Source organism: Drosophila montana, unplaced genomic scaffold, assembly GCF_035044405.1.
Source record: "Drosophila montana isolate Dmon_TW-CO22-7 unplaced genomic scaffold, ASM3504440v1 contig_3200_1, whole genome shotgun sequence".
Classification (NCBI taxonomy): domain Eukaryota; kingdom Metazoa; phylum Arthropoda; class Insecta; order Diptera; family Drosophilidae; genus Drosophila; species Drosophila montana.
This window is the reverse complement of record NW_026998080.1, coordinates 743060-755708: the sequence shown is the minus strand read 5'-3', so window position 1 is coordinate 755708 and position 12649 is coordinate 743060. Positions and strand designations below refer to the sequence as shown.

The 12649-nt window shown below is 43.6% G+C and overlaps 6 protein-coding genes across 9 annotated transcripts; 4 read left to right on the top strand and 2 right to left on the bottom strand.

The window, feature by feature from the left end:
• Window positions 1–394: 394 nt before the first annotated feature.
• Adf1 (Adh transcription factor 1) lies at window positions 395–3354 on the top strand. Of its 2 annotated transcripts, none has more exons than XM_064687936.1 (4): window positions 395–674; window positions 794–1025; window positions 2573–2866; window positions 2925–3354. In XM_064687936.1, exons 2-4 carry the CDS (start codon window positions 863–865, stop codon window positions 3227–3229), a joined length of 762 nt encoding a protein of 253 aa, XP_064544006.1. In that variant the 5' UTR covers window positions 395–674; window positions 794–862; the 3' UTR covers window positions 3230–3354. The 2 variants fall into 2 exon arrangements, with proteins under 2 accessions (XP_064544006.1, XP_064544005.1); XM_064687935.1 differs by having other exon boundaries at window positions 398–674; window positions 837–1025.
• Window positions 3355–4179: 825 nt separating this feature from the next.
• On the top strand, window positions 4180–4817 carry LOC135432306 (synaptic plasticity regulator PANTS). Its single transcript, XM_064687940.1, has 2 exons — window positions 4180–4350; window positions 4404–4817. Exons 1-2 carry the CDS (start codon window positions 4279–4281, stop codon window positions 4800–4802), a joined length of 471 nt encoding a protein of 156 aa, XP_064544010.1. The 5' UTR covers window positions 4180–4278; the 3' UTR covers window positions 4803–4817.
• A 109-nt stretch (window positions 4818–4926) lies between these two features.
• LOC135432304 (coenzyme Q-binding protein COQ10, mitochondrial) lies at window positions 4927–6312 on the top strand. 3 transcript variants are annotated; one of them, XM_064687938.1, is made up of 3 exons: window positions 4927–5084; window positions 5245–5358; window positions 5803–6312. In XM_064687938.1, exons 1-3 carry the CDS (start codon window positions 5020–5022, stop codon window positions 6254–6256), a joined length of 633 nt encoding a protein of 210 aa, XP_064544008.1. In that variant the 5' UTR covers window positions 4927–5019; the 3' UTR covers window positions 6257–6312. The 3 variants fall into 3 exon arrangements, with proteins under 3 accessions (XP_064544008.1, XP_064544007.1, XP_064544009.1); XM_064687937.1 differs by having other exon boundaries at window positions 4936–5084; window positions 5230–5358; XM_064687939.1 differs by having other exon boundaries at window positions 4956–5092.
• A 1122-nt stretch (window positions 6313–7434) lies between these two features.
• Hsepi (D-glucuronyl C5-epimerase) lies at window positions 7435–9998 on the bottom strand. The gene is made up of 3 exons (XM_064687932.1): window positions 9489–9998; window positions 8025–9427; window positions 7435–7966 (listed from the first exon to the last, which is right to left on the bottom strand). Exons 1-3 carry the CDS (start codon window positions 9627–9629, stop codon window positions 7600–7602), a joined length of 1911 nt encoding a protein of 636 aa, XP_064544002.1. The 5' UTR covers window positions 9630–9998; the 3' UTR covers window positions 7435–7599.
• A 382-nt stretch (window positions 9999–10380) lies between these two features.
• Window positions 10381–11879, top strand: PGAP3 (Per1-like protein PGAP3). Its single transcript, XM_064686822.1, has 4 exons — window positions 10381–10757; window positions 10811–11127; window positions 11187–11653; window positions 11710–11879. The coding sequence occupies exons 1-4, from the start codon at window positions 10604–10606 to the stop codon at window positions 11789–11791; spliced, it is 1020 nt and encodes a 339-aa protein (XP_064542892.1). The 5' UTR covers window positions 10381–10603; the 3' UTR covers window positions 11792–11879.
• Window positions 11805–12590, bottom strand: LOC135431609 (peptidyl-prolyl cis-trans isomerase H). Its single transcript, XM_064686824.1, has 2 exons — window positions 12413–12590; window positions 11805–12344 (listed from the first exon to the last, which is right to left on the bottom strand). The coding sequence occupies exons 1-2, from the start codon at window positions 12494–12496 to the stop codon at window positions 11877–11879; spliced, it is 552 nt and encodes a 183-aa protein (XP_064542894.1). The 5' UTR covers window positions 12497–12590; the 3' UTR covers window positions 11805–11876.
• Window positions 12591–12649: the final 59 nt, after the last annotated feature.

Here is a 12649-nt window from a genome sequence, read left to right as displayed (position 1 = left end):
CAGGTACAGGCAAATTGTATAAACAGCGAAAGCGAAACCGAAATACATAAAAATTAAATAATTTTAAAAAACTTGTTTCACTGATGGACATTTTCTACAAATGAATAAGTTGGCGATACCCTGTAAATTGCATACGGCGAAGATGCAGCAGCAGGTGCCTCTTTAGAGGGAAAAGTGTGATTTAGCTTGTTTTTCATTTCGCATTGAAAATAAAAGCTATTTGCATGAAACTATCGATGGTTGCGTAATCGAAATATCAGCTCAATATATGCACGCTCGCCAGCACTGTACGTAAATGCACATTAACCAACACTGTACGGCACTTGAACATGCGCAAAAGAGGAAGCAAGCGTAGCACATATGCGGAAGCGAGAGAGTGATATTCAGCCAACGCTGACTACAACGTCGCGACGCTGTCGACGTCTCTTTATTTGACGTCGAATCGTCGCAGCGGTTGGCTGTGTTAAAATATACATACTAGACAAGTAGACTGCGCTGCCTGCTGCATTCTTGGAACAAATTTCACTGTTGGCAGCGACTGAGGAATAAAATTGAACGTCGACGTCGCGACGTTTCTTCCTCGAAGAAGACCAAATCAAAATAAAAACAAATAAACTATAAAGGGTGCGTGCGCGCCAATTATTTAACAACAATTAGCAAACGAAAGAAACAAAGTGAGTTTTAGTTGCTTATATTAATGGCAATTTTGATAAAGTGGCCAATTTACATGTACACACACACACACACACACGCATACACATACACACACACTCACCCACTTGCATATGTATAGGTAGTATATTTATTAACGTGCCCCGTGTTTGTGTTTCTCGCAGTGCACACACTTAGTGCAGCCATCGAAATGGACAAACTGGATGCCAACCTGGAGCAGCAGTTTGATCTCAATCTGATTGAGGCGGTCAAAATGAATCCCGTTATATACGATCGGTCACATTACAATTACAAGCATTTCGTGCGTAAGGCGCAGACCTGGAAGCAAATTGCCGAAACACTCGGCGTTAGCGGTAAGTGAAATTTTTATGGAACTGTTTGTAATCATCTTGGCGAAACGGGTCCGAAGCGAAGGGTGCAACCAGCCCATACGCTGTGTGGCAAGTGAAATTGGTTGGGTATCAGCCGAGGCAGCTGGCGACGACGATGTCGTCGTCGCTGCAAATTGATTAATTCTATGTACGGTTAAGAGGTATGGATGTTTAGGAGGGGAGGACGGGTGCAGAGTGGGCTGGCAACAGAGACGACGACATCGTCGGCAGCGGCAGCAGTAGTAGGCAGCGGGCGTCGGCAGCAGGCGGGCAGAAAAAGCAAGTGTACAGAAACGACGCAAAAGTGAACGGCGACGCGGCGGAGACGCGACAGACGATTGTGAAACGACAGGAGCGCATTCACTGCCTTGCGGTTACTGGGCGTTATAAAAATGAACATTATTAAAGAACGTTATTAAAATGATCCAAAAAGGGTTTAGTTGTTCCTTAAATATCAAGCAATCCTTACGACAAAGCACCGTTTAGTATAAAATCAAGTGAAATAATAGATTTAGGTGCCCTGATTTGGGCGCTTCAGCTGCGCTCCTGGCTGCGCTGTCGACGGTGTGTGCGCGCAGTCAACATTTTTGAAGTTGCTGTACTTTTGCGTCGCAGTAGTTGTCTTTGTCGCACACACGCTGCCTACGCCAGCGTTTATTTTTATACAACTGCCACTGCTGCCGTCGCTGCAGCTGCTGCCGTTGGTGCTGTTGGTGGTTCACACACACACACACACACTGACGTGAGCTCACGCACACAGCGACAGGCAATCGTCGACCAACCGAACAGCTTTCATTTCATATCATGAGTGTATACCAACAAAAAAAACCGTCTCTTCCCCCCTGCCTCGAAAAATTTGTTTTTTTATATGCAATGGCCCGATTTCAATTTTGGTGCTTTTCCATTAATGAATTATGCAAGCCAATTTGAAGGAGAAAAAAATTTAAACTTTTTGGCGCCAAGCCGTTTGAATGCAACAGAAAATGTGAAGACGACTCTGGCATCAGATTCTCTGCCTGGGCCGCTGCTGGCGTTACCAATACCAAGCGGGCAGAATCAACTCGTAGTTGTAGTCGACGTCGACAGCAGCAGCGGGCGCGCGCCTGCCACCAGGCCGCTCGGAAGCTGCTGTCGCTGCTGGCGTGCCACGGATTCAGCTTCAGCTCAGCTGCTGCTGCTGCTGCTGCTGCTACTGCTGCTACTACTGCTGCTGCTGTTGCTGCTTGCTTCTGTTGCTGCTTCTGCCAACAGCTAACGCCGTCGGTTCAAGTGTCTGCGGGGGCGGGAGAGACAACGGCGTTGACGTCTCGCGGTTTGTTTTGGTTTGCAATTTGACGCACATATGCTGACGTCTGGTGGCGACGGCGTTGCCACCCACCAAAGAAAAGCTTGACAACCGAATAAAAGTAAACAAACTTTCTTATCAGGGTAATATTCATGGAGTATTTATGAAAATTAAATACTTAAGTATTGAAAAGTGAAGTTACTGCCGTTTATTAGAGATTCTAATGTTTGTGTTTATTTTGCAGAACAAAAATGTACAAAGAGGTGGAAGAGTTTGCGCGACAAATTCGCGCGCGAAATGAAATTGTGCCAAGAATCGCGCTGGCGCTATTTCAAACAGATGCAGTTCCTCGTGGACTCCATACGTCAGTACCGTGAGTCGCTGCTGGGCAAGTGCGCCAACGGCAGCCAGAATGCCAATCAGGTGGCCGATCCCTCGCAACAGCAGCAGGCACAGCAGCAAACCGTGGTGGATATATTCGCACAGCCCTTCAATGGCAGTGCAACCACATCCGCCCAGGCACTGACGCATCCGCACGGTGAGTCTCCCGACAAGTCACATTGAATTACCAGTTAAATAATACAAATTTGCTTCAGAAATAACTGTTACTGGCGATGCACAACTCGCCACGGCTGTGGGCAAGGATCAAAAGCCATATTTCTATGAGCCGCCGCTGAAGCGTGAACGCAGCGAGGAGGAGCACAGTGACAACATGCTGAACACAATCAAGATTTTCCAGAACAATGTCTCGCAAGCGGTCAGCGCCGAGGATCAGTCGTTCGGCATGGTTGTCACCGATATGCTCAACACGCTGGGCGTGCGGCAAAAGGCCGAGGCCAAGGTGCACATCATTAAGTATCTGACGGATATGCAGCTGCTGGCACAGCATAACAAATACTAACTGTCGAGCCGTTTGTAGCATTACCAGCACCGTCAATTGCTGCAACTGCTGCAATTGGAGAATGTGCTGGACGCTCGATGGTTAATGTAAGCAGCTACATATAACAACAACAACAACAACAACAACAACAAAACAAACAAGATCCCAAAAACAGGAGCCGCCTGTTTTTTTTTAGCAACTAAGTCTTAAAAGTCAAACTAAAGTTTAAAGTTAGTTTTAGAAAGCAAAAAACACACACACACTTCACTTACATCTACATAAATACATAATACCGAACATACAATTACGTAAGCACAAACCGTATACATATATTCTTATGTGCTTTGATCTGTTGTAGTTGGCCGCCCCCGTTCAATTCTCTTACCCAGTTTAGAAGTGTACAAAAAGAAAGGAAACTGGTTCTAGAAATATATATTGTACGTAGTTTTTTGAAACAATTTACAAATGTTTTCCAATTACATTGTAATACAGCATATTGTATATTTTTGACTACCATTTAGTTTAAACATGCCATCGGGTTTAGTTTTGTAATTTGTAATTAAGTCAAATTGTAATCACAAAAAAACACGTTATTTTAATTTTTTAAGTTCTGTTGTAATATGCTAAAAACGCTTGAAATTTACATTGAAAGGCTTTAATTAAGTACGACCCTTTTAAGAAAACATACATATATATACACTAAAGCATATTACACAATTACATGAATATATTTCTGCATATTTACATATATATTTTTCTGAAAAAAAAAACCGTTTTAAATTAACGCTGAAAATTTCAAGAAGTTTACCATAGTCGTGTATATTTGCCAACAATATTGAACAATTCAATATTGTTTTACCATTTCAATTAACCTAAATGTTTTTGATGTACATGGAATCATTAATTGTGCAATTATTTGCAATAAAAACAAATATAAGAAACGAAAATATCATATTTGTACTTAAAGCTGAAGGCGCCATTTCTTGAGAGATGTGGCAACCCTGTTTAGGTAGTAAACAAAACACAGCTGATTCGATTGACGCTCGCTTTGCCCTACACATTTTTATATAATGTCCGCAAAAAGTGAGAATGTTGAGACAAATGCGTCGGAAAACAATACAAAACTGACTGATACATGGGCCGTAAGTAATGCTCTTCCATATTAGGTACAAATCTAAAAGTGCAAACACAACAGATTCGCCCGTGTCATCTGTACAAAGAGGAGTACGACGATTGCACCAGTTTCAAGGCACGCTTCCATCAATATTTCATACATGGCAAAGACGCTGACTGTTCGCAATGGCTAAAAGACTTACAGAACTGCGAGCGCTATGAGCGATCCAATGGCAATGACATAGAAGCTGGTGCCGCTATTATCAAGAGCGAAGAGCAGCGGAGAATCACAAGACTGCGTGCCCACTACGCTAACGATACGTGGACAAAGCGTAAGCAGCCGCCAGAGGATTGGGCCAAGCCGCTGCCCGAATGGCTGGAGAAGCGCAATGAAAACACCTACTTAGAGATAAAGCAAAAGGAGCTGTCCGGCTTGGCGGTGGAACAGGATGAACAGCGTTCCTTTTGCGTCATCATGTAGGAAATAAAAAAGCTAAACAAAATAATAAGAGAAGGGTGTTTCATTTGGTTCAGCCCACATATACATATATAGATTTTACAGCAGTCTGGCAACACCTTGCACACAGCTGTGTAGTTCTGCGCGTGTTGTTTGCGCTTGGGGGTGTAGTTTTTTTAGCTGGCGCTGACACAATTTCTGCTATACATATTTCATCATTCGCAACTTAAATTCACTGAAAATGTTAAAGGGCAGCACATTAAAAGTACTGGATGTTAGAATTCTACAACGCTACATGCAATCAAGGTCAGCAGGTAAATGTTAATTATATAATACAAAAGTCTCGGCAATCCATGCCTAGCATGTAATGTGTAAATTCAATCGAATGTATATATATAAATATATGCTTTCATGTATAAATTGTCAAAAAACTGTCGTTAACTAAACGTAGCCTTTTCCGTTGCAGTTGCCAGCAGCAGATCAGGACGCGTAACTATATCGATGGCATCCAGCGCTCCTACATAACGTTCAATGATTTTCGTAACAAAAACCGTTCTTACACCAAAAAGGAGCTCGTCGGGTGAGTCATAAATAACAAAGCAAAAGTGTTCTAGTCTTCAGTGATCGACTAGGAGATACACTGTGCTCATCGCTGCCGTTACAAACATTCGCATCATCAATACATACATACACATATACACAAAACAAACGCACACACACAACACACACACGCAGGCACGCATGGCGGAAGCTATGCTCTTACCCGCTTTACGGGGAAGTTAGAGCTCCAACGAGCTACATATTCTCGCGGCTTAATAGCGATTTGTATCGATTTCGCGTTATCGATAACAGTTCGACAAGTTTCGAATTCGAAGTCTCTGGCTCTTATACATAACAAAAGACACATTCTCTATCACTTGTGGTATTGGAAAGCTTTCTTCTGCCTGTCACACACACTTGTACACTCACTCTCACGCATTTTGAATTGGATCAGGGTATATATGAAAAAAACAAACTCTTGCAGTTACTCAATGCAGGACATGTACAGCGTCGTCTCGGATGTCAGCAACTATCACAAGTTTGTGCCCTATGTCAAGAAATCGCATGTGCACAGCGTGACCGGCGGCGGCTTCAAGGCGGATCTGATCGTGGGTTTTCCGCCGCTGAACGAGGCATACACATCGCAGGTTACACTGGAGTCGCCCAGCCTGGTTAAATCTGAGTGTCATGATGGTCGTCTGTTCAACTACCTCCTCAACGAATGGCGTTTCAGTCCCGGCCTCAAGGACATACCCAATTCGTGTGTGCTAGACTTTAGGGTAGCGTTCGAGTTCAAATCCTTGTTGCACAGCAATATTGCCAACATATTCTTCGATCTGATATGCGATCAAATGGAGAGCGCGTTCATTCTGGAAGTTGGTCGACGCAGCGGCCCGCCCTCCATACGCTCGCATGTGCTCAAAGCGAGGCGATCCTGACATCCTAGTTAAATATTGTATTTAGTAAAAGGAAAAAAAACAAAAAAAAAAACAAACATTATATTGACAGAGGCGCTTTCTATATATTTTTGTTATAACAAACTGTAAATAAATTGATAAAACAAAGACATGGTGTAAGAACTTGAATTTCATTGAACGTCATAAAAAAAATCATTGTTTTTTAACAGTCTCGTTTTTAAGGGATTTTTCAAATACACAACAGATAATGGGCTAATGATATTGCAACGTTCGTATCTTAATTGACAGTACAAGTATTTTATATAGAAATTAAATATTAAATTATGTTTACTATGGAATGGCATCGTTTAAGTCGAGAAATTCTCAAAAAGTGGCCGACGACGTTACAATTACATACAATTAACTCTTTTAACTTAAACTACGTTTATATGCGTTATAAGACGATATGTGGAAAAACTATAAAAATCAAATTCGTGTCATTTAAATATCTTTAACTTAAATTACAAAGAGAAGTATTTAAAAACACATTTGTGAGCTATTATTTGCTTTAAACTTTTAACATAAAACAAAATCATGCTATTTACAAAAACATTTACATTAAATAGTTACTCAGTTTTAAGGGGCAGTTAATATTTTTTAGTTACTTTTTCGAAGAGAAGTACAAGTGTTCCCGTATATAAACTCTATATATAAGTAGGTATTTCTATGCATCTAACAGTTACTAACTATAACTTGAGTGTGTCCTATATTTATGATGCTAAGCTCTCTACAAGTTAACTTTATACAAGAGGGGAGAGGTGGCGTGTAACGATCTCTACTTAGAGCAGTAAAAAAGTCGACTACCATACAACAGTAAGTGAAATTTGAATACCCTTACAACAGCTAAGATGAATGGCTGTATGCTTTGTTAGGGTATGCTTAACATTTTTTTTATAGTTAGTTTAGGTTTTTCTGATATTGTCCAGTGAAATACGCGTGCAACTACTTAGGAAACAATTAGGCTAAAGTTCAACAAATGGTTATAGATGCAGTTAGCAGCTAATGATTATGCAATAGAAGGTATATACGAAGTAGATAGGTACAATTCCTTAATTTCTAACGATCGTAACTCAAACAAATCTTATAAGCACATTTCGGGCGCATTCGAAAAACTATTCGAAACTAAACTCATATTCGTTGCCAGTCGCGAGCGGAGTTTAAACTCTAAAATTGGAAAGGGATGCGGCATAAACGCAACCATTTCAAATGGCTTTTCTTTTTCAGCGTTTGCTTTACAAAAAATATCACTTGTTGGGCCGTTTTTTGAGCGGGCGAAGTGGCCGCCACGAGGCGGCAGCAATCACTGCCGCCAGCTTTCTTCGTTCTCAGTTGTGTTTGGCCCGCTTTCCAAACATATAGCCCTTCCAGCGTTCGGCGGTCTGGGCGATCAGCGGATCGCTGTCAATGGTGGCCAGCAGCAGCAGCTGATTGACGTGCGTCGCATGGTAATCCCAGCGTGCCAAATTTGGTGCCACGCCCAGACTCAAATGGCGCAGATCGTAGCTGGTGCCGGAGCCGGTATCGTACAGCAGCAGCATCTTCTTCAGCGAATGCATGCCCTGGGTAAACAGTTTGCCCGCCTCGCGTGCTATTTTGCCAGGCGCCGTGCTGTTCAAATCGTAAAGACCCAGCAGCGAATAGATGAAACCATTGAGCACATAGGATGCGGGCGTTGTGGGATACTCCTCGTACCTAAAACAGGAATTTATAAAGTCCATAAGTGAATAGGTCAAGGGGTTGTTCCACTTACCAATAGTACTTTTCCATGAAATGCGCCAAAACGCCGCCGTCTTGGGAGTAGACGCGATACGGCTGCAGGCCCAGCGAGGCTGCCTTTAGGTAACGCACATCCCCGCCAGAATGCCAATAGGCGCGCGCCAGCACTGAAATGGCATGACCCTGACCCATGGCCGATATCCAGCCGGGACGCAGCTCCGCAAAGCCATTGAGACTGCGGCGCACCGGATTCGTCCAGCCGCCCGTCTTGGCATCCTGATTGTGTACAAACCATTCGGCTGCATCATAGAAATGCGCCAAATGATCGCTCGTCGAGAGCGTTATATTGTCAAAGAAGCCAATGCCCAGAAAGGCCACGGACAGCACCTCCAGATCGCTGCGACGCACCTTCAACGGCGAACGCTTATCGCCGAGGACAATGCCCTTCTGGACATCGATGTGCAGATCGCGTGTGATGTGTCGCCATTTGTTTAGGGAACCGCTGCCCAGGCCGTAGTATATATTCGACTCCTGGACGCTGAGCAGCAGCTCGGCGGCAATGTAGTGCAAATTGTAGCTGTGCTTGGTGTCGCGATTCAGCACGGTGACCATCAGGCTGCTGCTGTTGGTCACCAGCAGCAGGTCCACGCTGAGCACCAGATCCTGCGTTTGATTCACCTGAATGCTAATGGCGCTCTCGTAGCCAATGGTCGTCTCGAACTGGACAATGCTCGTGTTGAACTTGTGATGCCAGATGCGTGTCATATTGCTGGTCTTGGGCGTTGTCCAGTCCATTTGGCTGCCATCGGCATCCTCGAGCACATGGACGCGCGGTGTCGGCTCTGTCAGATTTTTGCTGTAATGCGCCAGCGCAAATTGTGCTATCTGTGTCGGATAGAAATAGCCACGTTTCTCCCATTGCGTGCTCACGGGCACGCCCTCCGCCGCACTGATGCACTTGACCCGATCCCGCACCTCCACATTGTAGTTCTCAAAGTACATAAAGACGCCGCGTGTCTCATATTTGCCCTTGGGCAGATTCACTTTGGCATTGCTGTGCATCCAATTGAACTTGGCCGGATCGCTGCCGCTTCCACTGGTCGTCACAGCACCGCTGACATCGAAATACTGGCGCAGGAACGAGAAGGGCACATACACCTCGTTGGCGTTCTCATCCCGTTTGCAGTGTATGCTATACTCCTGATTGATGGCGCATTCAATATCCTGCAGGGGCGCTGACAACTCCTGTCCCGCAGCCGAACTGGCCAGCGTTTCGACGGTCTGTCGCTTGCCCAGCTGGCGCACAAAATCGGGCGAAAAGCTAAACGCGGCACAGCGCATATAAATGCCCAATGTTATGACCATCACAGCCACCGTGAGCAACAGCAGCACAGCTTTTAGATTCAGACGCATTATGAAGAACACCAAGGGCTCACGCTGCAAATGATGTGTTAAATATACATATGCATATTTATTATAAAGAGATAACAGTGCTTGCCTTAATATATTGTGGCTTTCGCGGCGTCGCTTCCTTCTGCTGTTGCGGCGGCGGCTGCGGCTGATTTCCTAGTGTTTGGGCGTCATAGGCATCTTTGGAGCTTGCATTGCCACTGGCATGCACAGACAGATACTCGGACATGCAGATTTATAGCCTGGTCACACTTTTGCGAGCCTTTCCTGTACCTTTTATGCAGTACTCTGTAACGTCATATTCTAAATATAATAAAAGGCACACACACACTCGCGCTCATACGCGAAAATGCTGTTGTTTTTGCACAGGTAGCTGCTGCATTGATTGGTTGCAATTTAACATGATGGCAAAATAGCACGGCTTTATAAATACTACACTGCACGAGCGTCGATTGCACCTGCAGTTGCAGCGCTTTTGTTTGGATATAATTATAATATGGCAACAGCTGGCATACCACAGCTAATAATACTATTGTATTCAGCTGGTTTTTGTAATAATTTGTATGTGTTTTCCATTCATTTAAGACTTTTTCATAGCACTCACGCACAACCCACACTAACAACTGCTAAAGCAAACACAAACACAACTGCAATGAAGACGAGGAAGAGAGATACCTAAGTTTATACGGTAAGACACGAACGTAAAATCAGTTTATATTTAAATGAAATTGTAATTTATATCAATTTCGTGATAGCTAGCATGAATAAATAAATAAAATATTTGCATTTTTATTTGGCTCTTACTATACTTAATAGTTTTTTTTTAACGAAACTAAGTTTTTTACCACCTGTATTATACACTACTATGCCAGATCATAATAAACACTCAGGCATAAACGCTGTTATATTCATTTGAGTGTTTTGACAGCTGACAAGGGTTGCCACACTGTCAAACGGGTTGCTGTGCTTTGTAAACAAAACAATTGAATATATTTTGAAAATCTCAATCCAATTCATTAAATTAAATTAAAACAACGATAACTTAGGGAATTTATTAAATAGACCGAGTTTGCTTGTGTCCAGGCACAGAAACAAATATTTGAATATATATAACATGTCGCTTGACAGCCCTAATCAGAGATAAATCAATAGCGGCGTGATTTGTTTACAAAATGTTTAAATAAATTTTGGAGGTGAATCGCAATGTTTAGATTTAATTTCGAGAAAAGTGCAATATGTTTGCTGCTGCTGCTGCTGCTAAAGAGCGAATCGCTGCCGGCGTTAGCCTCCAATGGCGATCGCACGCAGTTCTATCACAATTGTCGACAAAATTGCGAACGCACAAACTGTTCAGCTGGCAAGTAAAAGATAATCCATAGGGGTCAAACATGACTAATGTTATATTTGCAGACGGCTTGGAAATACAGGAACAGGCCATCAGCTTCTATGGCCAAACAATTTTCGATCGCATCTTTGGCTGGAACTGTGCGGACGAGTGCTCATATGGCTGCATGTGGCGTACTGTGTTTGCGTTCATGGAACGCGGCTGGCCCATACCGCAATTCTATGGGAAATGGCCATTCCTGCGTCTCTTCGGCATGCAGGAGCCGGCATCAGTTCTATTCTCCATAGCAAATTTCGTAATGCACTTACGTATGTTGCGCAAATTTCGCTGGTCCGTGCGTTCCGACAGTCCCTGCTACGTGCTGGCCCACATCTTTGGTTTGGTAAGGGTCTTAACAACTAAGCTTGTCGCTGTCGTTGCTCGAACTCTGCTTATTTTTAGGTATGCCTGAATGGTTGGATATGGTCAGCGATCTTCCATACCAGAGATTTTCCCATAACTGAGCTGCTAGACTATGCCTTTGCGTACTCCATCGTACTGTGTTCTTTCTACTGCATGTTAATGCGCATGTTGCATCGGTATTCGCTATTCCTGCGCGGGGTCATCACGCTGGCATGTGTCTCGTACTACATCAATTATTTTGCCTACTTGAGTACGGGCAAATTTAATTACTCCTTCAATATGAAAGTGAACATTGCCACGGGCGTGCTGAGCGCCGTGGGCTGGTTTGTGTGGTGCCAACGTGTACGCTATCGGCGTCCCTATTACAAACGCATATTACGCTTCTATGTGCTATTCGCGCTGGCCATGAGCCTGGAGCTGCTCGATTTTCCGCCTATACTGTGGATTCTCGATGCGCACTCGCTGTGGCACTTGGCCACAGTACCTTTAGTTCCGCTGTACTACGAGTGGGTATACATAAACAGATCGTTCAAATCAATTACTTAATATACTACTATTGCAGCTTTCTGATCGAGGATTGTCGGACACTGCTGAAGGAGAAGGAAATGACAGGATCTTATACCTACTTTAACAAGGATATTTAGATCATTAGACACATTTTTATCGATAAGTGGTCGTTATACTCGTACTGTACTGTATTGTAAATTTATTATACAAGACATAATTATGCTACATTTGTCCACATTGCGATATGGTAACTGGCAATTTGGGCTTGTTGTTGGGTCCCGTTGGCACATTCTCAATTTTACGCATTATCAGGAGACCATCCAGTACGCGTCCAAAGACCACATGTTTGCCATCCAAAAAATTACACCTCGCACATGTGATAAAGAACTGACAGCCATTTGTGTCCCGGCCACTATTGGCCATAGCCAGTAGGCCAGGTGAGTCGTGTTTCAGCGTAAAATTCTCGTCGCCAAATGTGTTGCCATATATGCTGGTCACTCCAGTGCCGTCGCCTTGCACAAAATCGCCGCCTTGTATCATGAAATCCTTGATGACTCTGTGAAAGCTGGCGCCCTTGTAGCCAATCGGCACTCCATCCGGTCGGTATTCGCCCGTGCAAAATTGTCGGAAGTTTTCCGCCGTACGCGGCACAGTGTCTGCAAATAGTTCAAAAATCATGCGCCCAATTTCCTGCCAAGCAAATAAGATCAAATAAATATGCATATGTACACACTCGTGTGTGTTTGTTGTTCACTTACCGTGGTGCCCACGGCTATGTCAAAGAACACCACGGGATTGTTTGAGCTGCGCAATTGTGATTGTATTTGATTCCAATTTGGCATATTTATTGATTAGAATTAATTAAATGCAAACGTTTAACAATAAAAGGCGCCGGTTGTGGTTTGTTTACGTTCTTCAGCGATTAATAAGTATTAATCGATAAGAAATTGTGCAGTCGTGTCTCAGGAATCGATATGTGCTAGCCGGCAATCGCA

Bases quoted from the DNA above. Each gene is read 5' to 3' on its own strand.
- Adf1 (XM_064687935.1), top strand. The intron at 1,026-2,572 runs GTAAGTGAAATT...TTTATTTTGCAG, and splicing joins CGAAACACTCGGCGTTAGCG to AACAAAAATGTACAAAGAGG. The intron at 2,867-2,924 runs GTGAGTCTCCCG...AATTTGCTTCAG, and splicing joins GGCACTGACGCATCCGCACG to AAATAACTGTTACTGGCGAT.
- LOC135432306 (XM_064687940.1), top strand. From the start codon at position 4,279: ATGTCCGCAAAAAGTGAGAATGTTGAGACAAATGCGTCGGAAAACAAT. The intron at 4,351-4,403 runs GTAAGTAATGCT...CAAACACAACAG, and splicing joins AACTGACTGATACATGGGCC to ATTCGCCCGTGTCATCTGTA.
- LOC135431609 (XM_064686824.1), bottom strand. From the start codon at position 12,496: ATGCCAAATTGGAATCAAATACAATCACAATTGCGCAGCTCAAACAAT. The intron at 12,345-12,412 runs GTAAGTGAACAA...TTTGCTTGGCAG, and splicing joins ACATAGCCGTGGGCACCACG to GAAATTGGGCGCATGATTTT.
- Hsepi (XM_064687932.1), bottom strand. From the start codon at position 9,629: ATGTCCGAGTATCTGTCTGTGCATGCCAGTGGCAATGCAAGCTCCAAA. The intron at 9,428-9,488 runs GCAAGCACTGTT...CATCATTTGCAG, and splicing joins GAAAGCCACAATATATTAAG to CGTGAGCCCTTGGTGTTCTT. The intron at 7,967-8,024 runs GTAAGTGGAACA...TTCCTGTTTTAG, and splicing joins TTCATGGAAAAGTACTATTG to GTACGAGGAGTATCCCACAA.
- PGAP3 (XM_064686822.1), top strand. From the start codon at position 10,604: ATGTTTAGATTTAATTTCGAGAAAAGTGCAATATGTTTGCTGCTGCTG. The intron at 10,758-10,810 runs GCAAGTAAAAGA...TTATATTTGCAG, and splicing joins ACGCACAAACTGTTCAGCTG to ACGGCTTGGAAATACAGGAA. The intron at 11,128-11,186 runs GTAAGGGTCTTA...GCTTATTTTTAG, and splicing joins TGGCCCACATCTTTGGTTTG to GTATGCCTGAATGGTTGGAT.
- LOC135432304 (XM_064687937.1), top strand. From the start codon at position 5,020: ATGTTAAAGGGCAGCACATTAAAAGTACTGGATGTTAGAATTCTACAA. The intron at 5,085-5,229 runs GTCAGCAGGTAA...AACTAAACGTAG, and splicing joins CAACGCTACATGCAATCAAG to CCTTTTCCGTTGCAGTTGCC. The intron at 5,359-5,802 runs GTGAGTCATAAA...AAACTCTTGCAG, and splicing joins ACCAAAAAGGAGCTCGTCGG to TTACTCAATGCAGGACATGT.